General features: G+C 37.4%; 2 protein-coding genes and 1 non-coding gene across 4 annotated transcripts; 2 read left to right on the top strand and 1 right to left on the bottom strand.

Annotated features, from left to right (window-relative positions):
* The first annotated feature begins 1486 nt into the window (after positions 1–1486).
* On the top strand, positions 1487–7663 carry si:dkey-106l3.7 (uncharacterized). Of its 2 annotated transcripts, none has more exons than XM_051120522.1 (6): positions 1487–2330; positions 5254–5418; positions 5612–5771; positions 5875–5942; positions 6345–6445; positions 6603–7663. In XM_051120522.1, the coding sequence occupies exons 1-6, from the start codon at positions 1713–1715 to the stop codon at positions 6673–6675; spliced, it is 1185 nt and encodes a 394-aa protein (XP_050976479.1). In that variant the 5' UTR covers positions 1487–1712; the 3' UTR covers positions 6676–7663. The 2 variants fall into 2 exon arrangements, with proteins under 2 accessions (XP_050976479.1, XP_050976480.1); XM_051120523.1 differs by having other exon boundaries at positions 1489–2330; positions 5257–5418.
* rnf208 (ring finger protein 208) lies at positions 7617–26053 on the bottom strand. Its single transcript, XM_051120528.1, has 2 exons — positions 25392–26053; positions 7617–11382 (listed from the first exon to the last, which is right to left on the bottom strand). Exon 2 carries the CDS (start codon positions 10403–10405, stop codon positions 9620–9622), a length of 786 nt encoding a protein of 261 aa, XP_050976485.1. The 5' UTR covers positions 10406–11382; positions 25392–26053; the 3' UTR covers positions 7617–9619.
* Positions 22501–22631, top strand: LOC127172629 (U8 small nucleolar RNA). Its single transcript, XR_007828659.1, has one exon. It is a non-coding gene; the product is annotated as a U8 small nucleolar RNA (small nucleolar RNA).
* Positions 26054–27582: the final 1529 nt, after the last annotated feature.

Genomic DNA, 27582 nt, shown 5'->3' with positions numbered 1-27582 from the left:
ACTAAATTTAAACCAAAAATGTATTGAGCAATAACTCATTCAATCATCATAATTAGCTTAAAGTATCATTGTATTAAAATGTCTGTAAATGTATATTCTTCATGCTATGGTATGGCTTCAGAAGCTTAAAATATAGCTAACAAGTCAAATATACATTTTTATTTTCAACTTTATAGATGTGGTCACTATTTTTGGAAACTTGGGAAGGTCACGAGGGAGGACCCCATACAAGAAATGCATCGACCTTAATGTGACCAGTGTCTTCTGGACACATTAACATGTGAGAAGATGTATTTAGGTATAACTTTAGTTTTGATTTAATTATGTGCAATAACATCATAATGCAATAATATAATAAACTTAATAACACTACCATCAACCTAATCATACTACTAATCATAATACTAATCTTCACAGGAGTTTACTTCATGTGTATCATGATTATTATTTAACAGTTTGATATGTGGTTTGCATTTTGTTCTCCGATGTTCCGTATTTTCATTTTTCCTACACCGAAAGGAATGCTGATGTTATCAATACATAGGAATGTCTATTCCTCTGCACGGCTCATGCCTTCAGATCCTGCATACTGTAACTGTGAACTGAATGACGCTCTATGGTCTTAGTTTCAGGTTCCAATTATTATATGTGTAAAAAAATAACTCTGAAATACCATTTCCTAAAGCTTGAGTTGGTTCTGTTGTCCACCAATATTGAATTTGCCAAGTGAACAACACTTAACATTAAGCTGTTACAAATGGATCACTTTATTCATATCACCTGTGCGTGTATCCTTATGGATTTGAAAAGGTCCTTCATATTATGTTAGATAAAGGGCGTAACCATGTCTTAAACATTAATGGGGTGGATTAAACCCTTTTTTGTTTAATATGTCAAAAACGGCTCCATTTTTACTTTTGCCTCATCACATTCAATTACGAATTGCATGAATCACTTGAAAGACCTATATTTTCAAAGTAGTTATGCATCATCACTGCATAACACTATCGGTCGGTTAAAATTTCTATCGTAAAACACTCATAAGATGGATATTTGGCTACTCACGTCTTACCTTGCCTTTGTTTATGGTTAAAACTGTTTACCGTAGTGTTTCCCCTAGAATTTAATCCTTTCTTAATTTAAATGGGCATTTCAATCATTTTGACATTGTTGAGTACTGTTGGACTGCTGAGGAAGACCACCCTAAAAAATAAACTTTAAACAATTTTTGTCATCCCAACAACAAACAAAGTTGTAATGAAGTGGAGCAGAGCAGAATCAAGAATATAAAATATTGCGGTGGACAGTTTGACCATATCTGATTATTGAAGGGTTAGGGTTTGCTCTTTTTAATGCATCGCAGACCCTATTTCCTTGCTTCTCAGCATACATACCAGCAGTTTCAGTTGCTTTGTTTAAGGGCTTTATGAAAGTTTCATCACCCTCACAACATGTCTTGACAGATCCGGCAAGAACATGAGCTCAGGTTTTTAGGAACGGCACCGGAAGTGGAGTAGTTGTCAGAGGGTGATTGAGAAGCATTGGAGTCGGAATGTGGGCGGCACTAGAAAGGTGTTTTTAGTTCAACGTGACAAATCGACCTGCAAGTTTTAGTCACTTGTAGGAAAGTCAAGGTGGTGCGAAGAGGTTCACATGTTCCGATTGAGTCTGGGGAGAGAGACGGAGTCCCGGACGAGAGAAATTCATCATCAATGAACCTATATAGGAATTTTGGGAATCTCCTTGAGAGTTGGGTGACTGAAGGCTCCCAGGATTTGTACTTACAGACAGGATCTGGTCTGGACCGATTAGATTCCGTTTCTAGGGACTCCGTCCCGCTATCCAATGTAAAATCAGAATCGGAGGACTCCGGATTTGAGACGGTTAGTACAACTAGTCCTTGTCATTCTCATCAGTGTAGTGTTTTGACATCTGAAGAATCACAGCCAGCTTTTGGCTCTACAGAGGACGAGGCTCAACCTTCATCCCCGTCTCCTTCTGTTTGCTCCTCCTCATCCTCAAGTGTCACTCTCAGCTCTGTGGCTCCAATAACGACATGTCTGGAGGTGGAGCAAGTCTTAAGAAGGACAGATTCACCCTCATGGAGAGGACCCCTGCAACAGATTGAAAGGGGGACCGCTGGGCCACGGTATCGCTCTAACACAACCTCTTGTACAGCCAGCTTTCACTCAAACAGCTCCAGATCACATCATCGCTACGCTCGTCCAAGAAGAACTCATTCACAACCTCCAGATCCCAAGAAAGCAGCGTTGTACAGAAAACACCTAAAATCACACCAGCATGGCCAATCAGTACACAGCCAGTTGGAGGTGAGCAGTCAACATCTACTTCTTTTAAAAATGTTTGTTTTGAACAACTTACATAGAAATATATTCAAATCTAGGTACAAGACACATTTTTTCTTTATCTTATGGTGTTGCTTGAGGTGTACTTTTATTTGCTTAATTACTTTTTTTGTATTTCAGTTTGTTTTACAATTTTTTTTTGAGTTGGTACAACATTTGTTTTTAAATAGGCTTTAGAAATGAACTTGAAGTCGAACACATTTAGAATTATTTTTAAGTATTTGATTTTACAGATTTGCTATCTATAACTGTTTAAATTTTATTTTTTATTTTGTTGCTTGCGGTTGCTTTTCTTAGAAATGGCTTTGCTAGGGAACATCAGGTTATACAGGGTTAGAGTATCTTTTTATTTGCCATAAAATAATTCACTTTTATGATTAATATAATCATGCTGTTCCATCGGTGAACACGTGCTTACCTCATTGTGAACTGCTTCAGATGCACTTGACACGTACATGACACACAGTGAGCATTTGTCATGTCACACACTTGACATCAGACACTCCTCACGCTCCTCACACTCCAAAGTGATGTACCTTTGCACAACAGACTTTTTGTATTATTCCTATACTGTACTTTTGTATGTCTTGGGAAACATAATGACAAACAAAATTCAAACAGATCAACTGAAGTTTTAAAATAACTTGATTTTACTTTTCTTTTTTTCTTTTTTTTTTTTTTTTTACAAATTATATAAAAAGATGATGTGGCCAAGGTCAAAATGCATATTGCGCTAAATGCACTTTGACCTACATCTTGTGAGTCTTCATGGTTAAGAAATGACAACCAGACAAGTTACATAAGCTTTTATAGCTAGCTCAGGTACATAATGAACAGGTTACCCCTTACATATTTAACCCTACTAAAACACAGGCTTTTTTTTTCTCTCGAATGCAAACAATGCACATTCACAGTCTAGACGTCTTTTAATGGACTCTGGACAGTATGTGTATCATGAGATGCTAAACAATCGCTCTAAGACTGTGAACCGGTCGGTTCAGGTGAGAGAGGAATGACTGGAATGGTGCCAGCAGCAGACTGAGAGGAATGTGTGGGTGTTGAGAATGAATGCCACCCATGATAGAGATCTGTGCTGGACATGTCTGAACGTTATCACTGCAACGGGAACACGGGGGAATGAAAACTTTATAAAACTTAACCAAAACAGTAATTTCATTCTAAAGAAGACATAACAAATGCATTTTTGTATCATTTTAAATCAAACTGGGTGTGAAATATCATCAGAGAGTGCATATAGTCTGGATGGAGGAGACTAGAGGAGCTTGTTGTCATAGAAGGAAGCTGTCAGTTAGATTTTAGTTAATACTTTCCTTGGAATTATACATCATATGTTTATATTTAGGCTTCAGATTTAGATTTGCATATTTGAATTGCGTATTAAATTTCCATCCATTTGGACTGCACAGTTTTCACATACACTAATAAACACAATGTGATGCATATTTGTCAGTAGTAAACAGATTTATTCTGACTTGAATAAATGCATTTTGAAAATATTTAAATAAAATCAAATAGATGCAAATAGTTAAAGGGTTAGTTCACCCAAAAATTAAAATTCTGCCATTAACCCTCATGTCATTCTAAACCTGTAAGACATTTGTTTATCTTCAGAAGATATTAAGATATTTTAAAATATTAAGATATTAATTAAGATCTTTTCAGATAAAATCCAAGAGCTTTCTGACCCTGCATAGACAGCAATGCAACTACCACATTCAAGACCCAGAAAAGTAGTTAGAACATTGTCCACATGACATCAATGGTTCAACCATAATTTTATAAAGCTATGAGAATACTTTTTGTGTGCAAAGAAAACAAAAATAACATCTTTATTCTACAATTTAAATTTTGCATGCATCATGGTAGTCGTGAACGTGCATCACAGAATAGAAGAAATTGTTAAATATTTTTTGTTGCTTACTTGGTGCACAAAACGTATTCTTGTAGCTTTGAACATGTCACATGGACTATTTGAAAGATTTGATGTCCTTACTACCTTTCTGGGCCTTGAATGTGTAAGTTGCATTGCTCCATGTACACTGTAAAAAGAAAAGTTGTTTCAACTTAGAATAATTTGTTATCCCGCTGCCTTAAAAATTTTTTAGTCAACTAAAATATTCCAGTTGTCACTTAAATTAACATTAAGTAACTTAAAATTTCAAGTTGACTAAACTAAACATTTTAAGGCCGCGGGGTAACAAATTATATTATGTTGAAACAACTTTTTGAAAAAAAATTTTTCACAGTGTAGGGTCAGAAAGCTTTTAGATTTCATCAAAAATAACTTAATTTGGTTTCCTAAGATGAACAAAGGTCTTACTGGTTTGGAATGATATGAGGGTGAGTAATTAAGACAGAATTTTCATTTTTGTGTGAATTGTCCCTTTAGTAATAAACTGTAATATCTAGAATATAAATATAATATGGAACTGGATCTGGATATGGATCTGTTCATCAGATGAGGTGGAGTATTCAGAAAAACTGATCAAGAACAGTCAGTCATTATTTTTGTCAGTCTATTTGGTTATGCTAATAGTACGGAAATGACATACTTCAGCTTTAACGTTTTTCATTTGCATTTACTTCCTTTACCTCCGAAGCTCAGCTTCCCTATGCTGAGATTTTCACTTGTTCAATCTACAAAGCTAGTGTTCGCAAAGCGGCTCAGAATAGACGTTTATAACTATAATCTGTAAACTAAGATTAGAGAAATCTGAACCTAGAACAGAGATCAGGCTTTACATTTTATACAGTACAAATTGATTAGCTTTTGCCTTTTATATCTCACCAAATTAGATAACAAAAGCTTTACTGTTCCCAGCACTGGGAATCTTAATGAAAACAGGTCTTGATCTCTTTGTCTTAGCAGCTTGCAGACGGTGATCAATACAGGCTGGACAAGCTGTCTCCAGGGTTGCTGTACCTGGAGCAGGTGTGCAGGATGCTGGAGAACATTGCAAAGCTACAGCAGCAAAACTACAGCCTGCAGAAAGAGGTGGAGATTCTGAAGAGTCAGCATGCTGAAATAAAGGTTAGAGACACTTACATATCATACAAAGGTTGCTTTTATAGTTGTTCTTACAATCAAGACTTTCCAGTTTAGTTTTGCAGCCAAGCTCAGTTTGCCAAAAGCGGTGTCGTGTGTCAAAATGACTCCTTATTGTTTCCTGAAAACTGAACCCTCGTATTTCAAGCACATTAACTTTGTAAATAAATGTTTTTAGTGTCGAAACTTGCATGAGGAGGAAATAGGCTATCCTGCAAGTCAAAGTTTACGAATTCTTGGTCATGAAGATCCACCCAGCAAACAGATTCACCTAAAAGAACCCATGGGGTTTCGTCACAGATCGGTATCTGACACTCAGGCAGCTGTCAGCCATCGCAGTGAGTCTTTTTGACGGACGACAAGTTCAAATCCATATATCTGTTAAAAATTAAGCATTCTGGGTTTGGTGGAAGTCTGTTAAAATAGCTGTCTGTCCTACAGGGAGAACAAGGTTTGCGCGAGAACCTGCTGCAGGTGTCTTAGTCGAGGAACCTGATGGTAAAGATCCTGTAAGTAAACAGTCAGTGGGCCAAAAATGTATAATTCACTCACGCTAATATCTTTGAAATCTGATGTTTTATTATTCTGTTCAACACAAAACTGCTGATTTTCATACAATGAAAGTGAAACGTTTAGTAAATAAAGACTTTAGTTTCACAGAAAGCTATTGTATGGACTCAAATAAATTATATAGTGCAATTATGAGGACAAAAACATATGTGCTTTTATAATGTTGAAATAAGCTGAAATATGTCAATAAAATGTTTTACAGCAACATGAGGAGCAGTAAATGACTGAGTTTCATTTTGGGGTGAATTGTTCCAAAACAAAAGTAGTATTAGAATAAGTAGCATGAAATGTGGATGTTGAAAGCTATTATAATATGACTGTTCCTCTGTTTGTTAAATCAGCTACCGGAAAATGAGCACAAAAAGCCGAGTAAGATCCACAAGCTGAAATTTGCATCATTTAGAAGGCAGGAAACACAGCTGTCTGACAGAGAAAGCAAAAGGTAAATTTGAGAAAATTAATTTTTTAGATTTTCTTTAGATTGACAATGTTTTAAATAATTGCTGTTTTAATGATTATGTATCATTTGATCATTTGTTAATGTTCATTAGGATACACACAAGTGTACTGTATCTTAATAAATGTACTTTTATTCAAAGCTCTCAGCCTAAGAAGAAAACAAGAATGCCCAGCTTTTTCAGCAGGAGCAGAAGTATGACTACACGTCTCTAAAATTCATGCCACATTGATGCCCAGTGATGGTGGCTCACAGTGGAGAGGCACACCTCCCATTTACCTGAGGATTATGGCATTTTTACACTCTCAAAATAGGGTACAAAAGCTGTCACTGGCGTGGCATCCTTTAAAATGGTAACAGTTACTAACATGTACATTTTGGGTACTAATATATGTGACCCTGGACCACAAAACCAGTCATAAGGGTAAATCTGAAAGCTGAATAAATAAGCTTTCCATTGATGTATGGTTTGTTAGGATAGGACAATATTTGTTCGAGATACAAATATTTGAATATGTGGAATCTGAGGGTGCAAAAAAATCAAAATATTGAGAAAATCGCCTTTAAAGTTGTCCAAATGAAGTTCCTAATAATGGATATTACTAATCAAAAATTAAGTTTGGATATATTTACAGTAGGAATTTTATAAAATATCTTCATGGAACATGATTTTACATAATTCCCTAATGATTTTTGGCACAAAAGAAAAATCAATAATTTTGACCCATAATATGTATTTTTGGCTATTGCTACAAATATACCCCAGCGACTTAAGACTGGTTTTGTGGTCCAGGGTCACATATATCCTTTAAGCCAATTTTAGGGGTAAATAAGGTACAGATGTGTACCTTTTGAAAGGGTACTGGTGGGTACCGTATTGGCCCACTGAGAGCTTAAGTATATTTTTGGAGAGTGTATGTGTAGCCTATTTTAATCACAGTACTGAGTAGTACTAAATATCTTCATGTACTTAATGAATAACTGTTCGGAACTGTCAGTGCACTTTGTATTTGTTAGTCCTATTGTATATAAAGTACCATGCAATGTAAATTGCTGCTGTTTTGTTCTTGTTTCACTGTATTATAGCATTTTTGCATTTATCATGATCTCAGTCTGTAAACTTTTGCTGCTAAAAGAATTTCTTATTTTGTAAGTGTAAAGTTATTTACATTTGTTTAATGTAATAAAATACACAGTACAATATGCTTGCAAGTTTAAACAGTATCTCACAAGTTTACATTCCCTTTGCAAAATCAATGTGCACAACTATCAGAAAAGGCTAGAAACACTGATGAATCATTGATGCTTGAGGAAACAACACATGATGTTGAGAAGCATGAGTGTATGTACATATACACACACACACAGATATATAAGTATCTTTAATGTCAAATATATCTCCATCAGGTTAATAATAAATTAACAAAATGTATTTTTAATAACCTTTTTTTAATAAATTTAAATATTTATATGTTTTCTAAAAGTAAATGGGTTTCTTGACATAAGTTTGGCTGGAATGTCTGAGGAGGGTGTGATTTTGGACAATAGGCATGTAGTTGTAGGAATAGGTGCAGCCTAATTTAGTGACTAAAGGCCTATTTACACCAGAGATGATAACTATAAAGATAATTACAATATAATTCTAAAAAACATCCTCAATATTACAGAGTCCACACCACAGCTGTAACGATAAAGGCACGGAGAAACAAGATTGTTGGAATCACTTTCAAAGCAATTTTTTCCAGCTGATGAATGATAAAAACATTGACACCCAATCAGAATCAATCCTACTATAACAAGCTTGAGAATTTAAACCAGCAGGCGTGTGTGTACACGTGTGAAGCAAACAATCTCATCGAGTTATCACTCTAGTTTACTCACGGGATGTCTTCCGTGTCACCTGTGCAAATAAAATCATTGCGTAATGCTTTCCTCCATTTTCTGATACAACCGGATGTGTCAAACTGGACGTGTTGATAAGTTCTTCTCAGAATGGCTTGTGCGACAATGTGCCATGCAAATTTTTCGCTCGAATTACAGTTTTTCAAATTGCATGAAAGACGCACAATATCACGCATTTGTAGCAATTGTGTTGCCCAGTTCACTTCATTCATGTCACCTGGCACGAATGCATGCTTATATGTGTCTTTGCATTGACTTTGTATGTAATCTAATTGCGCAAATAGTTAAATTCGCTTTTGGTGTGTACACACCATTAGAATAAACAGACAATATCGTCCACTGGTGTGGACGCTAATATAATTATCTTTATAGTTATCATTCTTGGTTTGAATAGGTTGATTACCTGGCAATAGATCCGTTGGGGGACATAGATGTGATTTTGCAGGACAATGCGGGACACGTGTGTGACAGATAAATTTTCTACTGTTACACTGTAAATACTGATTACGTCCGTTGTCATATGCACTGATTTATGTTTCTGAGCATGCACATGCAAGCAAGAGAAAGCGCATTTTTTTATGAGAGTAAAATTAATCCGCAAGAGGTCCGCAAATCCTTTGCGCGAGAACTACACCGCAAAAAGAATAAAAAGCTTTCTTAAAAAGGCAAAATAACATATTTGTTCTTAATATGATAATTAAAAACCAACAGACTGATGAAAATGTGGGACATTTTCTCAATATGTGACACGTAGGACAAGGGGTGAAAATGCTGTGCGGTACAACGCAAAGTGGGACAGGTGGTCACCCTAGGTGTGAACGGGATTTAAGGCTAGCAGATGTTCGCAAATCAGCCTAATTGCTTATAGCTTAGCAACTTAGCAAGTGAAAGTTTAGACCAAACAAACAGTTTGACTTTTTAAATTCTTTATTGGTCTTTATTATACCCAGGATGGGGGGAGATAGACTTCCCTTGGCATTCCCATGTAAAGAGATGTCAATGACGAACACATCCAAACAAGAGATCGAGGGCTATAGGGAAATCAGTTCATACATAAAATACATTTACTCTGATATTTGATATCTCTGTCTTGCACACAAGTGTCTTTTTCACTTCAAGTCCACATAGCATCCTGTGCTATTAAATATACAGATACATCTGTGACCCTTCGGAGAAGGTAAATGTGTGTGACTCAAGGTTTTCAGATGGTGGAATAGCTTTTAGGATGAGTTGTGCCGGTCATCCGCCCTCTCCGTTCTACATGATGCCACAAGAGGAAAGAGGGTTGGCAATGTGGCAAGTGCAAGCCGACTGACAGTACTGGCGCACCGTTTGATAGCAGCTGCGGTCACCGTCGCTGCCCCACTGCACTGTCCCCGCGGGGTCAGGCGGCAGCCGGCTGAGGATGCTGGTGTTGATGGCCAGCGCGGCTAGCCCATAGTCGGTGAATAGCACGGTCTCACGGCGGCAAGTGGGGCAGGAAATGAACTTGTACTTGGGACAGGACTCGTATAAGATCTGCAGGCACTCCTCACACACCGAGTGCAAACAGGACAGGATGCGTGGGCGCTTGCCAGCAAAGTTGTAGGTGTGTCCACATGTGGGGCAGTCCAGCGGTTCGCACGGCATCACCGGGCCTGAGGAGGTGGAGGATGAGGAGGAAGAAGTAGAGGAAGAGCGGAGCACGTACTGATTGACGATTACGTCGTCCATCTTGTAGTGGAACTGGTGGTAGCAGATGTCGGATGTGCTGGCCTTGCGTTGGGCAAGATAACTTGCTTCCCGGCGGAGGACAGGGGCAGGAGGAGACACTAGGGGTCTGGGTGGGATCACGGTGTTGCCGTTGACCTCCATGGACAGGTCGCCACATGCCTGGTTGACGATCACCTCCCCCTCGCCTCCTCCATCCCACGCCACACGGGGAGGTGGGGCATAGCGAGGCTGGGTCACAGGGACCGGACACTCCCGAGGGAACTTCTCTGACTGGATGATCTTGACAGTGTCCATGGGGATGGTCACAGGTTGGCGCCGCAGGCAGGACATTCACTCCTAGGCTTGGTGTTCTTGGCTAGAGGAACTGGGTGTAGCGTACGGTCCTGCAGAGAACGTCTTCAGTGCACTGGGGGAGGACACTCAGCCATTGCAGGGGACGTGAGGACGGATGGGTTTTTCCATTGCTGACTCAAAGTCCCTCCTTGGTCACGGGCTGCGTCACCCTGAGTCTTTATGTGGCACAGATGGACAAAGACTTCCAGCCAGTGCACGGTATAAAAAGTCCTGAAGGACAACAGACTAGTATGTCTTGCTTCAGAGGTCACGAAAAGTTGCAGTTTGTGGTTCAAGTGATTAACAAAGTCTTGAGGCAACAACTTGCACCCTGTTCACTGATATTGCACAACTGAGAGTTGTTAATTCGTTGTAACAGGATATTCAGTGATATTATTACTTACAAAGGAATGGCTGAACTCTACAAAGAAGATATGTTGGCAATTGTTTCAGTGTTTACACTGGTACGGCACATAAATACAATAAGGACCTAAATACAGAGTAGGATCTTACTAAGAAACACTGTTTAGTTCAATACTATTGTTAGCCAAATGTCCGTAGACTTTCTCACAGGTTGCTTAATGAGTTTCAGAAAGGAACTTACGCAACCAGAGCAACAGAAGCTATATTTCAACCTTCTTCCTATTTCAGGTCCCCGCTGTGGTATGACCCTGCCTTGTTCTTGCTTCTCCTTGTGATTGGCTATGCTTACACCTCCCTGACCTTTGTTCTGATAAGCTTTTCGGGGAGGTGCTCATGTGGCATCTGAATGATCTGGAAGGTGTTCTCCCAGTCCTTAAAAGACCAGAATTTCTTAAGGGGTCTGCGTTGAGCTTGACAGATTGTGCATCCACTCTTTGGTGTCGTGACAGGTCCGAGAGTGTCTCAGGAGTCTTGCCAGGCGTTACTTGCTTCCAGCACTTTTCCCAAAGTGGCGCAGATATGCAGAGTCATAGGTAGTGTCGTTTCTGTTCCTGGAGGGAAAAAAAAATAAAACGGGTTCAGGTGATGCTAATGCAAGGACACAGCTCAGCCTTTTCCAGGCCATTTGCCTGCACTCTTGGGAACAGTGTCTAAAAAGTGTCCTGTCATCTAGAGCTAAAAACAAAGCAATGGGGAAATTCTGATGAGGAAATACGAGCTGAGTCTGTGCAAAAGACTGTGATCTGCGCAACATGTCCATTCACAGCAGAAATCTGGAAGCCTGCAGCATCTTTTCCAGTCTAAAAAACTCTCTTGCTCTATCTGCCAGCTGCCATCTGTGGCCCTGTGGGGTATGGGCACTGTGGAGGAAGAGGCTGAGGACCTGACCACAGAACAGTCTGTCCTTCTGCTATGAACCTATACATGCATTACAACACAACACAACACTGCAGAAGCCCACAACTCTAAAATGGCTGCCAGTGACATTACTGTTTGCAACCCATTTTGCTTCCATAATGAGACATATTTCAAGAGGCACAGGGTATTTAACAAGAAAAAAATGTAGGACGAGACTTGATTTGATTAGCATAAATTGATTGGAAGGTGAAAAGTGGGTGTGGCTTACCAAAATAAATATTATAAAGAGAAACACAGTTTTTAGTTAGAATAACATATAGCTTTACAAGAAATTGTATTGTGCATGTTTTGATTTCATGTTAGATGAGCCTGTGCTATATTTACATTTAAGATATTTAGTAGACATTCTTATCCAGGGCAATTCAGCTTCACATTCTAGTATTGTGTTATATTTGGGAATACATTGTCAACAGTCACAGCTAAAGGGAAGTTGTTAAGCATGACACACAACCCCTTTAGTTATGACAAAGCATGGTTTGAGTATCTCATAAAGTATTTTAGAATAATTTTAAGGACACTAATCAGGTTTTTTGTTTCATATGCTACAGTATATTGACCAGTCAGCATCCAGGACCAGAATCATTTGTTTGACCAGAAGTCATTTGTTTAGATGGATGTTTGAAATGGTGTGACAGTTTGAGATAAAAATGTTGTGGTTAGGTGTGGTTTGTGAATGTCTGTGTGCTTTATTAGCAGTGGTGAGCACACTGATATATCTGTAACAGTTCTCTGCACGCTGTGTAAGATGTGATGATAGAGAATGTACTAGAGAGAGAAAAATGAGAGGGAGGGAGAGAGAAGCAGAGAAAGAGGAAGCTGACCTACATGCAGCAGAAAAAGGTAGCAAGAGAACATGCGTTCTTTTACTCCACATGCACACTGTGCTTGTGATCTTGTGCTATAAAATAGAACACTTCCATTATAATTAACAAAGCTGCTTACACTGCAAGCGCGTGACAGCACTTTAGTGATTATCACAGGAGCTTCTAGTTCTGTCGTATCACAGTGCTCTGCTCGCTTTTGAACAGTCAAAGTGGAATGGTACGTTCATGTCATGTTGGAATTACCATAATTACCAGATTCTGATTAGTAAAAAACAGTCTTTGGATTCGTAATTACACATTGCAAACTGGGAAATTAATGAAAGCCTGCAGTGAGATTACATAAAAACCAATGGTAGGGACATCAACACACAAAGGGACATTTAATCTAAAATGAAAATTCATTATTTACTGACATTGTTTACTCACCCTCTGTTTACCCTGCTGAAAAAACAAAACAACGGAAACCATCACAGAATTTGTAATGGTTTTACTGGGTATACTGGGAATTGTACAGATTTTAATGGAAACTGTAATGGTGCCTATTGGCCTCTACTGGTAATTGGTTGCCTTATATTGGTGGCTTGTTACAACCACTAAATCCTAATGGAATATGTTGCAAAACACACTACAGGAAACCAATTTTTAATGGGTTTAATAGTTAAAAGTTGATGGTTTGTAATGGTATTTGTAGTGCCCTGGTGAAAAAACTATCATATGCTGGTAGGTATGTTTTGATGCTGGGATGCTGCTTAGGTATGTTTTGATGCTGGTTTAAGCTGGTCCTTAGTTTTTTTAAGCTGGTCCTTTGCTGGTTTATGCTGGTCAAGGACCAGCATCAACCAGCAAAGGACCAGCATAAACCAGCTAAGGACCAGCATAAACCAGCAAAGGACCATCTTAAACCAGCACCAAAACAGACCTGACCAGCATATGCTGTTTTTTTTCACCAGGGTGGAAACCATTGTGGTGATTTCTATATTTTTTTTTCAGCAGGATTATTTTCCCTGTGAAATGTAAAACGGAGAATGTCAAAGCTCTTTTCCAAGACTGCTCATAGTGACCACTGCTTTCAAGTAACAACAACAACAAAACACTAATAAAACACATTTGCGCAATATTCCAAGACTTCTGAAGCTATGTGGCATGATTAGTCATTATTACAAATAATGGTTATTCCAAAATCTCTTCCTGCTTTGTATCTTATGTGTTTTGTAATGACATGAGGGTGAGTAATGACATTTGTCAATGACTTAATGACTTAGTAATGAGTAATGACTTACTCAAAGCAGTTACCTAGCAACCACTATACATTTACCATTTAATATGTTCTATTCATACGGTACACATTTATTCACACTGTTGGTGACACTACATGTACTTACTGAGTCTCATATATTAGTGTCTGTATGAATGAGAAAGAGGCCGTATCTAGTTGTGAAAATGTGTGGAAGATGCTAAATCGCTTTGTTCGGTTCAGTGGCATTGTTTATGTTCAGTTTCACCAATATGACGCATTGTGAAAACCCTCTATATAAAAGGTGGCGACTTCCATAACACTGGAAGTTCTTAACTGATGTGGCGCGTTCATCCATAAAATCAATCAAATTAACAGACAGCAGCATTTATAGCTGAGTGGAGAGTCAAGCATTTTATTTACGTAAGGTTATGAATGAGAAAGAAGCCGTATCAATTCTCATGCCAGTTGTGAATATCGACCGTAACAGCAACTGACTAAAATAAATAGAGGGTTTGCACTTACATCATGATTTGGTCATTTACCCAGATGCGCAGCCATATCGGCAACACTCGGATGTAAACAACATCATGGACTGCACGGTAAATGTACTACTGAATACGTTGTTGTGCTAGTTTATGCTGTCTAAACTATGGAAAAAACGTGGAAGATGGTAAATTATATAGAGAAGGACTTAGTATGCAGGAAAGGGCGCAATATTTTGACAAACTAAAGTTAATAGGTGGTAAAGATATGTACGAGCAGTATTAATGAAGATATTAGACTAAGATATTAGACTAAGATATTTCACCTACCTGACTGGAAATGATAAGAACAAATACGAATGTTGTCAAGATTCTTGCCCTGGAAATCCTGTTTCAGTTTGGTCAACCACAAACGCCTTTTGTTCCTCAGACAGTTTCTTGCACTCCTCTCTTTGAACTGTTATAACTTTAGGCAGTCTATATTACTCCAAATATTCTTCCCAGTCCAACCGATTAGTACAGCCCAAAACAAACATTTTTAGCAGCAATAACTAGCAAAATACACAAGTTTCGTTCAGTTTAGTGGCATTGTTTACATTCAGTGCTGCCAATATGGCCAATAACTGTGGACAATAATGTGTTGTGAAAACCCTCTACAGTATTTACTGTAAAAGATGACAACTTCCATAACACTGGAAATTCTTAACCGATGTGGCGTGTTTATCTGTAAAATCCATCAAATTAACAGTCAGCAGCTTTTAAAGCTGAGTGGAGAGTAAAGCATTTCAGTCAGACAGAAGAGGTTTGCAGAAAATGCAGGTGCATGTCAGTTCGGTTATCATGCAGTTATCACTTACGTAAAAAACGTTTATTACATGTCGTTCCAAAACTGTAAAAACTTCTTTCATTTTTGGAATACAAATTAAGATATTTCTGATGCATTCAATTTCTGAGAGCTCTCTGACCCTCCCATAGACAGCAATGTAATTAACAAGATCAACGTCCACAAACGTAGCAAGGTGATCTGTAAAATAATCCATGTGACATCAGGGGTTCAACCGCAATTTTACAAAGTTACGAGAATACTTTTTATACGCAAAGAAAACAAAAATAACAACTTTATTTAACAATTCATCTCCTCCACATCACCCTAGCGCCATTTTGGAGCGTATCCACTGAACACAAACGGCGTATGCTGTTCTGTGTCAGCTGTACCATGCGAATACGTTGGTTTCATTGAAATCAAAGTGTAAACCACATAAACAATGTGGTCACATGAATTATTTTACCGATGTCCTACATTTCTGGATGTTGATCGTTTTAATTACATTGCTGTCTATGGGAGGGTCAGAGAGCTGTCAGAATGCATCAAAAATATTTTAATTTGTATTCCATAGATGAACGGAGCTTTTACAAGTTTGGAACAACATGGGGGTAAGTGATTAATGATAAAAATATTCATTTTGGGGTGGAGTAACCCTTTAATCACTTAAATACTGCTGCTGTTTAAACATGACCATTATAGGCTTCATTCTTTCTTCAATGTTTTGTAAAACAATAGAGGAATTAATATAATGGACAGTATTTCGTCACGCACGGATCCATGTTAGTGTTATGAGTGAGAGAACTTAAAGAGATAGTTCACCGAAACACAAAATTTTGTCATTATTTACAAACCTATGTCCACACATATATGACTTTTAGCTCCTTTGCAACACAAAAACAAACAAACAAACAAACATTTTTTACATACAGTGGTTGAGTTGTAATGGCCTAAGTTGTAATCATGACTTGTGTGCAAATGTATTTCCTGCTGAAATTCTGAAGTGTGTAACCATCTGACACATTTCTATCCCATAATGCCACAGGAGGTGAGCAGCCGTCAGATAGTAAACATCGATAGAACATGTAGAGAATTATACTGTAAGCCAAGTGACTCTTTTCAAGGCTAAGTAGTTAAATTGTACTTGTTTAATTTACAATACAAGTAAATTATTTTCACGGTTGCAAGCACAGGTCAAAGGATAATGCTGGCATTGCAGATATATCTGGTAATATATTTGCACGACACATCTAAAGAATGTATTTCAGCAGTCGAGGAATGAGTAATTGATTGAATTTACCACAGAAATCAAACAAGGCCATTGTATTTCACACATGACGTGAGTGCAGCGTAAGCTAGATTGTCTATTTATGGCGGCTCTCCACTATCTGTGTTCTTCTTTCCTCCTCCCCCATCCATCCATTTCTAAAGATTCACGTTCTTCTCCACCCACAGCCGTGGACCTCCACTCACACACTCACCCACCCGCACTCTGGAACATGCGCAGGCGAGCGCATAAAAACACGCTTGTTTTTCACCAGCTCCTTGACGCTGTTGTGACCAATCAGACTCTAGTCATCGTAAACCTCTGTTTATTCTATTTCCCATCTCGCTCATTGGTTTAGTTGTTTACAATGATTTAATTAGGATGTGAACACAGGATATGGCTCCAAACCGTCCTCCATTTTCTGGAGGTCACAGAAGCACCGATCAGCCAGTAACTGTCAGTCACATTCATTCGAGTTGCCACGGCACCGCAGAGCTGTAAGGCAGAGCCAAAAATAACCACGCGCTCTTACTGGTTCACACACACACACACACAAAGGTGCGAATGAGCTTTCTGACATCAGCATAGTCAGCTGGTGCATAGGTGTTGGAAACCGTGAGATTTGATGAGTGAAATGATTCTTAAGCCTTCAGACATTTCTGCTTTGAGATCATTAACCACAAACATCAGCCATTATCGCAAAATAACCCCAACAGGGTGATCAGAACGCCAGCACAAAGCAAACTCTACAATATTATACACTCTAAAAAATGCTGGCTTATTTTTTTTAACCCAAATTCAGCCCGTTGTGTCATTTTATTGGGTTATTTTTAATATTTTTACCCAGGTGCTGGGATATATATATATATATATTTTTAACCCAAATGCTGGGTTCAACTTTTCAGGTAATTTTATTGGGTTATTTTTTTACTCAGGTGCTATGTAGGTTTTCTGTAACTAAGTTGCTGGGTCATTTTTAATGCTGGGTTATTTTTTTCTACCCAACCGCTGGGTTGAGCCTGTCTGATGAAACAACCCAGCTGCTGAGTTACAGTCAGTCAAAGCGCAAGCTTTTTAAGTCCTCTACAGGAGAGAGCAGTTCAACCCAAATTGGGTTGTTTTTAACATTTTTAGATGGTACCTAACAGGCCATGACATTTAATAAACTGAATATTTAATAGTTAAAGGGGTCAGTTGCAGACTTTTACATGGTGTTTGCATATAAATGTGTTTTAGCAGTGTGTGGACACAACCACCATACAATGATAAAAATCCATTCACTTGATTTCTATAATCCGCAAAAAACCTAAACAGACTCAATTATCAAGTCGTTTTGATTTTCTAAGCAGTATGACATCTTAGTGTTCAGGCCCCACCTACAATGGCTGACGGACTGTCCCGTATTAGCATTTTTCCACTCTCAGCCAATAGTATGCTGTCCGCCATTTTCTCCACATTTAAGCAACTGTAGCGACAACAATGTATCGTAAGCAATGCGGGTGTTTTGTAGTTGAATGTAAAAGTGAACAATAAAGTCTTCATTTCTCCTGACATCAGAGCCACTGAGGACGCAGTTTTGTTTTTGATAGTAATGCGACACCGAATATACAAAAAAGCTTATTAATATTTAAATGCACAGACGTGTTTTTGACAAGGTAAAAACGGTGTTGTTTTACACAACCAGTGAGGAATTTTAACCAAAGTATGTTGCAGACATTTCATGATTCTAAAGAATCACACCAACTTGTGGAAAATGGGCATCCGATGTACCCTCTAAGTAACATGTTAACTAACCCAAAGTACTGTAGTGTAAGCATTACCATTGTAAAAAAAAAAAGACATGGTACCTACTGTGGTACTTTGTTAGCATTAAAAAAAAAAATCTTGTTAATCTCGTAACTGTGATGTGAGTCTAGTGCTCTCCACTGAACATATGTTCTTTAGCGCTGTGAATCGATTAACTGCTAATAATTTGTTTGTTTGTCGGGGGCAAACACGTTTCCGCCTCTCATTGCACACAGGATTTCATATTTGATAAGACAAACTATGTTATGTAAGAGGCTCATGAGAGAGACAGACAGCAGATAACATATTAAAGCAGGCAAACTGTCTGGTGCTCTGAACAACACTGCTGCACTTAATGAAATCATGTGTGTGTTCGACCCTGTCAGCACAAAACATGATGAAGCGAGCTAGAGAGGATGAGAAACAGCGAATAACTGAGATGAGCTAGGCTGTGGTAAGCCAATGGTTTCTATGATTCAAAAATGAAAACTTGCTGAAAATGTACTCGTCCTCAGGCCATCCAAGATAATCAGATTTATCAGATTCGAAAAAATGTAGCATTACATCACTTGCTCACCAATGGAACTTTTGCAGTGAATAGGTGCCGTCAGAATGAGAGTCCAAACAACTGATAAAAACATCACAATAATCCACAAGTAATCCACACCACTCAAGTCCATCAGTTAATATCTTGTGAAGAGAAAAGGTGAGTGTTTGTAAGAAACTTAACAGAGATAAATATTGTATATATGTATGTAGTGAATTAATAGAGAGTTAAATGGTTTAATTTGAGTAACATAACATGCAGTAGAAGCCAAAAAAAAAAAAAAAAATGTGACAGTGACACGATAAAGTGATGTTATATGGTCATACTGTTTTTGATATATATTATAATACTTAAATGATTACCATATTCTTATACACCGGTATTTATACGCTACAGTACCATCTTTTGTGACATTTTGTTCCTATTACTAATCACTTTATTCCTGCAGTGTCAAATCTAATTGCTTTTCCACATATTAATAATACAGAGTTAATATTTCTCCATTTACCTACTTTTTCCCCCCCTAAAAACACTAAATATGTGACCCTGGACCACAAAACCAGTCATAAGGGTCAGTTTCTTGTAATTAAGATTTATACATCATCTGAAAGCTTTCACAGGACATTTTTGGCAGAGGAACACCTATTGGAAAATCTGGAATCTGAGGGTGCAAAAAAATCTAAACGTTGAGAAAATCGCCTTTAAAGTGGTCTAAATGAAGTTCTTAGCAATGCATATTACTAATCAGAAATTAACTTTTGATATCATTACGGTAGGAAATTTACAAAATATCTTCATGGAACCTGATCTTTACTTAACATCCTAATGATTTTTGGCATAAAAGAAAAATGGATCATTTCAACACATACAATGTATTGTTGGCTATTGCTACTTATGACTGGATTTGTGGTTCAGGGTCACGTATAAGAATTTGTGTTCAAAAGAAGGCACACTGACAGGCTCAGTTACTGGATACATTGAGTAATTGAGTCAACAGCATTCTTGAGTTCATTCAGAACCTTATCACATTATCAAGACATCACATTCCAGTACATTTTGCTAGCACTTTACTATGTTTTTTCAAGGTTTTAATACTTTCTTCTTCTATTCTAGTTTAATATGCTGAGACAACTATACAATAACGGGGTAATTTCTTACATTCAAACACATCAAAACATTGCTCTGTTTGTTTTTAGAATCAGAGTGACACAGCAACAGCTCAGCCAATGGCATGGGTGTGGGGGTGGGGCTATATGTTTGTGTGACCAATGGGGGAGTGTTTGAGAAACAAAAAAAATAGGGGTATAAATGAAATAGTTAATATCTAAAGTGAACGTAAATCAACAGGGATCCTTTAGGCTGCTGCAGAGTACTAAAAATGATGCCCAAATATATGTTTAAGCATTGTTTAGCAAACTAGCATCCTGTCTTAATTTTTTCTCTCACTAAATACTTTATTTTACTGAAAAAAAAATTATATTACAGAAGAATAATTCGCTTTATATCACTGAAATTAGTCCATCATGAATGGAATGTGGTATAAAACCCAGAAAGCAAGCAGATTGAGGCACAGTCATCAAAATATCTAGAACATTCCTGTCCTCATATCCCACACACTCCCACAAATACACACACACACACACACACAACAAAAATACACACAGGTACCACCCAGCACATTCCACAAGCACATCTCTCCCCACTGCCCTTCTCTGTCTCTCTCTCTGGATACATTCCACCTGGACAGTGAGACAGTCAGCAAGAGGGCATCGTGTCCTGTGCCAGCGATGCTATCAGCTGTTCACCTCTGTCTCACAAAGCCTGTCCTAAGCCCTGCCCTCACGACCGCAGCCAGTCTCACATATACAGTCATGGTGGATCACATTCATGTTTGTATTATGTAATATTAATAACTGACAGCATCTAGAATGCAAACCCATATATGTGTTTTAGTGAACTAAATATGTAGTCAGAGTAAGGTCATTTTTAAGGCCTATCAAATGTTTTTTAAAGAAAATGTTTTTAATGTTTTTTAAAGAAATCTCTTCTGCTTACCAAGCCTGTGTTTATTTGATCCGAAATACAGCAAAAACAGTGAAACTGTGAAATATTTTTGGTATTTAAAATGACTGTTTTCTATTTGAATATATTAAAAAAATTTATTTATTCATTATTCCAGTCACATGATCCTTCAGAAATCATTCTAATATTCTGATTTGCTGCTCACAAACATGTATTACTATGTTGAAAACAGCTAAGAATAATTGTTTTCAGGTTTCTTTGATAAATAGAAATTTCAGAAGAACAGCATTTATCTGAAATAGAACTCTTTTGTAACATTATAAATGTTTTTATCATCACTTTTGATCAATTTTAAGCATCCTTGCTAAATAAAAGTATTAATTTCTATAATTTCTCAAATAAAAAGCAGTTATTTTAAATAGTTATTTCAAAATGTTACTGCTTTTGCTTTTTTTGATTAAATAAATGCAGGCTTGGTGAGCAGAAGAGGCTTATCTGAAACATCACAAGTCTTACTGTTCAAAAACTTCTGACTGGTAGTGTAATAATGAAATACGATATATTTTAATTAAATAATTGTAATGCATTTTTCAAATGTTTACGTTTATTTACACAACTTTATTGTTTACATTGTTGCAAAATGTAAACAATACTACCGTCCAGGTCTCATCTGCTAAATTTGACAAGGCATGAAGATATTAAGATATTACAAACGTTAACATAATTTTTTAGTAAAAAGCGCTATACAAGTAAAATCAAACAATATTATAACTCACAAAGAAAAATTATAAAAACATTTGCACTCCTTGTATCATCATACCTGAACAAATACAACATGCAAATTAAACTAATGCAATCATAAAATAAATTATCTCTTTTTTATTCATTTACTGATTTGCATGTGTTTTTTTTAATATTATTGTAAATATTTTCACATCATATAATGCTGTTTTATAGGCTTTTTTTTTTTTTATAAAAAATCTGTTACTGAAAATTTCTGGTAGAAATTTTTGTATCAACATTTAGTATTTAAGAACTGGAATTCAACTTCAGTCATATTGTTATGAGAAAGTTAATCATGTAAAGTTGATATTAAAAAAAATACTCACTATTTTCTAAATGCATGTTATTGATCTTATTGTGAATGATTTATATGTGCCGATGTTTAATTTGTTTATTTGCTGTTTTGTTTTGTTTTGAATTTTTAATCAAAATGTCAAAACTTGATCTTCCAGTGAAATGTAATATTGGTGCTAAATTTCTCTAATCATTTCATCCTCATAAACCTGCTCCTTTCTTAAGATCTGCCTCCAGCCAATCAACAACTGATAAATAGCTCCATGTCTCCACCACATTTTTCTTTAATCACCTATAATCATCATAATACAGAGGAAAAGATCTATTGCTACTTTTTAAGTATTTAAAAAAAATACTATTTTTGGAAATTTGCATTGTATATTCATGTATTTATTTCACAGCTGAGCAAAGCTATACACAAACAAGCAGCGAAAACACCATTGGTTTCAAAAATCCACCAATGGGATCACAGGAACCACCAGCAAGCTAAAATGAGAGCTGAAAGAAACTTAATAGCTCTAGTTTATTTCTAGTTTGAATCTTCAAAATGTTTCTCTTGTCCGAGTCATTAAATGTGTCACAAAATACCTGACTTGAGTTTTTAATTCTTTAATGTAGTTAGAAACACAACCATGATTGAGAATGCTTGCATGGTTTACAAAAGCTTTCGTAGATACAACTTCATTTTTATCAGGAAGGTTTATCTTACCTGTTTTCTTAGAAATAAGATTACAGAATATGTTGGATGGATTCAATGAGTACATGATTATGCTCTGTGTTTTTTAGGGTTTGCAGCTCCTTCGTGAATCCTGTCTGATCTTGATTTTCTTCAGGTCTACAAATAACAGATGCTGTTTGGTTAGTGATTTGTAGGTACTAAAAATTATGATGGATTATCTACGCACATTGTGTTGCAATTCTTATAAAATCAAAGAAGTTCTTTGGATGAAAGAATATGCTTCCTTCATGCAGTTGTACATGTAAAAGGTTTGCTTTTTAGATGCTTTCAACTATTGTACAGATGAAAAAGCAGATGTGTTACAACCACAATTTACCTACTAATACTAATGAAATCACAAAGGCATTTCATGGAGGTTTTCGGCTGTATTATAAACCTACAAGAACATGTACAATTCTGTGTGAAAGCATGTTGCAAAAATTAGTTCAAGATGGAGCAGATGAAGCCGTGAGATGGTTCTGGAAGATGAAAATATGGATGGATATCATTGTCTGGCACTGTGTGCTAAGTGTGATCAAGGTTTCATCAGAGGTTTAACATCTTCGCTGTTAGAAATGGCTGTTGTGTGTGTGTGTGTGTGTCGAGCTGCTGTAGAGAACGCAGGTCATGTTAGTTTTAGTGAGGAGGAGGGAGTGTTTAATAATTCAGCGGCTGTCATTCAGAGCAGGCGTCAGCCATTTTACCCACAGTTCATTCACGAAAGAGACTGTTTGTTCCCTTAGCCTCTGTTGACATAGATAACCTAGGCCTTTTCACAGGACATGTCGCAAAGATCATTACTAAGAATGTTAGAAACTGGCTAGTCAAGAGAAAACAACATACAGCCAATTAGCTTTGAAAGGTTAGCATTAGCAGAGCGATGTAAATAAGCTATTAAGCGATTCTTAATTATCACAAAACATTGGCTAATTATTGAATTGAACTCAACAACATGGATTCTTCTACACAACTACGCAAAATAATCAATTACCCCAAAAAGCCCTTGTCAAAACATTGTAAAGGAATGCTAATCTGTGCTATTATGCTGTTTTTCTATTCTAATCATATTTAGAAAGCAATCTTTGGATGAAAATGGGGTGGAAATATGAAAATATAATACAGGACTGGATAGACCGTTTCTTGAGGAATAAATGTGGCCCTGGATCACAAAACCAGTCATAAGGGTCATTTTTTTGAAATTGAGATTTATACATCATCTGAAATCTGAATAAATAATGATGTATGGTTTGTTAGGATAGGACAATATTTGGCAGAGATACAACTATTTGAAAATCTGGAATCTGAGGGTGCAAAAAAAAAAATCAAAATATTGAGAAAATCGCCTTTAATGTTGTCCGAATGAAGATCATAGCAATGCATGTTACTAATCAAAAAGTAACTTTTGATGTGTTTATGGTGGGAATTTTTCTAAATATCTTCATGGAACATGATGTTTACTTAATATCCTAATGATTTTTGCCATAACAGAAAAATCGATAATTTTGACCCATACAATGTATTTTTGCTTATTGCTACAAATATACCCGTGCTACTTAAGACTGGTTTTGTGCTCCAGGGTCACAAACTGGAAAATAGAAATGTCAGTTTTTTAATAGGAACACCACCATCATTTTGTATAGCAATTTTAGCTTCCATCTAAATCTTACTCGAGTACCAATGGAAATTTGCTTATTCCTAATATATTAAAAAAGTAATATTCTGCTGGAATATTGGAATTCTATTTTCTATCAATTACATTATAATAAGCTGTAAAATAGAAACACCAGATCTTAAAGGACTGACAATGGACTTTCTATCATAATTCTGATATATCAGTCCGAATATCAAACCAGAATCTTCTAGTATTTGATTTTAAGAAGGTTTTGAAGGATTCGTTCACCCCAAACCGGGCTAACCAATATGCCATCAGCACTAATGGTGACACCAATAACATTTATCAATACAAAGTCATTATTTTGGGCTGATGTTGGCATGACCTCAGGTGCACAGACACAGATTCATCTGCTTTCCTCCTTTGAGATATTGACGGACAGTATTGATTGCTGAATCTTCACTGTGACAGGAGGCTGAATCTACAGTACAGGATGCAAACAGGGACTTGTGGGTGTTTGGTCGAGGTTTTCGGCACTTATTAGTATTCTGGGAGTGTGTGCATCTGTGTTAGCAGTTTTTAGTGCAGTGTTGTGGGAGGGGTGCGCCAGCAGCGGCGGTTATGCAACCAGAGCAGCATACGCAGCACACTGACTGCAGCGCCCGTGCATGCAACACACACACATTCTCAAGCACAGGTCCTTCTCTGTCTTAACCACACATGTGGGTTAGTATGCGTGTCGGTGTGTAGTAGTCCCATGTGATCAGATGCCCACTCGGATAATGTGAGTCATTGATGGAATCTGCGTTTGTGTGCACATGCAATCATGAATTGCAACCTGGCCAATTCCACAACATGGTCAACGTGGCCACACAAGAACAGAAGTGCAGATCCTGGGACCCACAAATGCAGAAATATGACCCACATGCTAATGCATGCTTGTATATGAAAATATTTATGTAAAATCTAAAAATATTAGATTATATATTTATCATATCAATTTACATTATATCTGATAATAAAAGTGATATATATATATAAAGGATATACTTAAATTAAATTGAATATTTTTATTTGATACAATTACTTTTTTAGTTAGATTAGGTAAAGGAAAATGTTAAAGAAAAATATTCTCATTTTGCATTAACATTTAAGATACTTTTAAAATAAGATGCACACACAAAGGTAAACTCATCTGAGCATTATGAGCATAAAACACTAATAATACAACCTTTTAGGCATCCTTACCTGTATTTAGCTGTCTTGAGTGCGTATTTAGTGGTGAGTCTCTGGATTTGGACAAGTGGTGTTGTTAATTAATGAGATCTTGACGTCTTTCTCACATGGGGACACAAAGTTCCTGCGATTCTGCTGCTGTCTCAGGCTATCTTGTCCCTCTGAGCGCTGCCCATCGCAGCAGATGCTCCTGTTGCATGCGAGAGGACCGAGGAAAGACTTTGCTGCCTGTCTCCAAGAAGGATGGATGGAAGGGTGGAGGATGGGAAAGATGGAGGACGAGATGTCAGATGCGTCACCAAGCACCGTTCTATTCTTCTTCTTGTCCTTCTTTGGTCCAGTGTTGGTCTTGGTCACTCACTCACTCATTCAGTCATTCACCCAGTCGGTTGTGTAAGAGGATTTGTGGATCTCAGCGTCCGCTCGTTTCAATGTTCTCACACTCTCTCCATCCTCTTCTTACCAGGAATTCTCACTCGTATGCTATTTCTCTGCAATGTCTTTCAATGAGGCCATTTATCTTTCCCTGTCTTCCTCTCTCTTTCTCTCTTTCTCTCAGTCCGAGAGCAAACACTCATACACACCCGCACACACACTCTGACTCACAAGTGCATGTTCTGCCTCTGTTTCTGTGAGTATCTCGACTCTTCCTCCTCACACACTCTCTATCTCTCTCTGCTGCAGTGCCTCTGCAGGCTGGATCACGTTTTCACCATGAAAAAAAAAATCCAGCCAATCAGAGCCCCCAACTCATCCCCCCTCCCTTTGCAAGCTCTCTTTCTCTCAGTCTCCATCCATCCATCTCTTTGTTTTACTCTGACTCTCTGCCTCAAACAGCGTACAGATGCAAGCACACAAACGTGTTTTGTGTGGTTTGTCATTGTATTCGTTCTGGATCATTTTCACGCTTTGAGCCCACGGGGGAAACATTATAAACAACAAGGTGACGTTGAAAGATGCAACACAAAAACATGCAATACAAATTATGATGCTGAAAAGATGACAAATAGCTTGTGATATTTTATTAAAAATGGTGTTGAAAAAGGTGTAAGACGATCAAAGTGGATAGTAGGTCTAAGGTAGTGTATTATGTATCTTTGTGGAGCGGGAATAGCATGGAGGATGCTGGGACGTGGGGATTGTGTTATATAACATACTGACATTTTCATCAGTTTTTAGTCAACACATGTCCTTGTGTTGTCCTAGACATAATCCACAGTGCTGAGAGGGAAATTGTGTATTTATGTACATACACAAATAAAATCATCAAGAATTTGTATTCGAAAGGACACGTGAGTGCAAAACATGCCACGTTTATGACACAAGCGTTTGCCAGGGTGTACTAGGTTGTTGCTGGGGTGTTCTGAATCAAAATAGTCCCACAATGAAGTCTTTATGACATTTTGGTCTCTAGATATGACTTGGGTCATTCAGTGTAAGTCTACAGATTTTTCCCGCCTTTTTAGCGTCAACAAGGAGAAACTTGTGAATACTGTCCTTTAAAAAGCCACACATTTCAAGGTTTCATTCATATCTGATGAGTTCACGCTGAAATGTGTAGTTTAAGGACACGTGTACGGTTCTATAGAATAAAAACATCAACTCATACAAGCTTGTTCTGGCAGCTGTGTGTGTAGCTCAAGCTAACCTTGCTCCCCCTGCAGCACATCTCATAGTCATGCAGTTCAGTGTTTCTGCAAGCCATTCAGCTTTACACACACACACAACATTCACAATGTATTTCACATGCAGGAAGTGTGAGGGAAGAATTTGTGATATTCATCCATGAGATACAAAGCATCATTAACAGGATGCAGCTAGAATTACCACAAATGCTATTTTTCATTTGTCAGCTTGAGAGAAAATTGATATAACCGTTATTAACCTGATTACTTGAAAAGGCCACTAACACCCTCACAGTTGTTGTTTACATTGTGTTGCATGCTATTACCTACAAAAACCGTTGCTGGGTTGTAACCTTTCAAAATGTGCTAAAGAGTATGTGCTTTTAAAGTACTAATATGTACTTTTAAGGTACTAATAGGGGTAAATAAGCTACAAAGATGTACATTTTAGCTATTGAACCTTATATGTACTGCCCCAGTGACCGAGATAAGGGAATGAGTGTTGCATCAATTGATTCTATGGAAAAACTCCTGTGTTCTCTGAATACTAAAGCGTGAATTGTTCACGTTCATGTAGC

Source organism: Labeo rohita, chromosome 10, assembly GCF_022985175.1.
Source record: "Labeo rohita strain BAU-BD-2019 chromosome 10, IGBB_LRoh.1.0, whole genome shotgun sequence".
Lineage (NCBI taxonomy): Eukaryota > Metazoa > Chordata > Actinopteri > Cypriniformes > Cyprinidae > Labeo > Labeo rohita.
This window is presented reverse-complemented; position numbering and strand designations above follow the sequence as displayed.

Excerpts from the sequence above, each read along its gene's own strand:
- si:dkey-106l3.7 (XM_051120522.1), top strand. The coding sequence starts at position 1,713 with ATGAACCTATATAGGAATTTTGGGAATCTCCTTGAGAGTTGGGTGACT. Across the intron at positions 5,419-5,611 it reads GTCAGCATGCTGAAATAAAG|TGTCGAAACTTGCATGAGGA; the intron begins GTTAGAGACACT and ends AAATGTTTTTAG. Across the intron at positions 5,772-5,874 it reads GGCAGCTGTCAGCCATCGCA|GGAGAACAAGGTTTGCGCGA; the intron begins GTGAGTCTTTTT and ends TCTGTCCTACAG.
- rnf208 (XM_051120528.1), bottom strand. The coding sequence starts at position 10,405 with ATGTCCTGCCTGCGGCGCCAACCTGTGACCATCCCCATGGACACTGTC.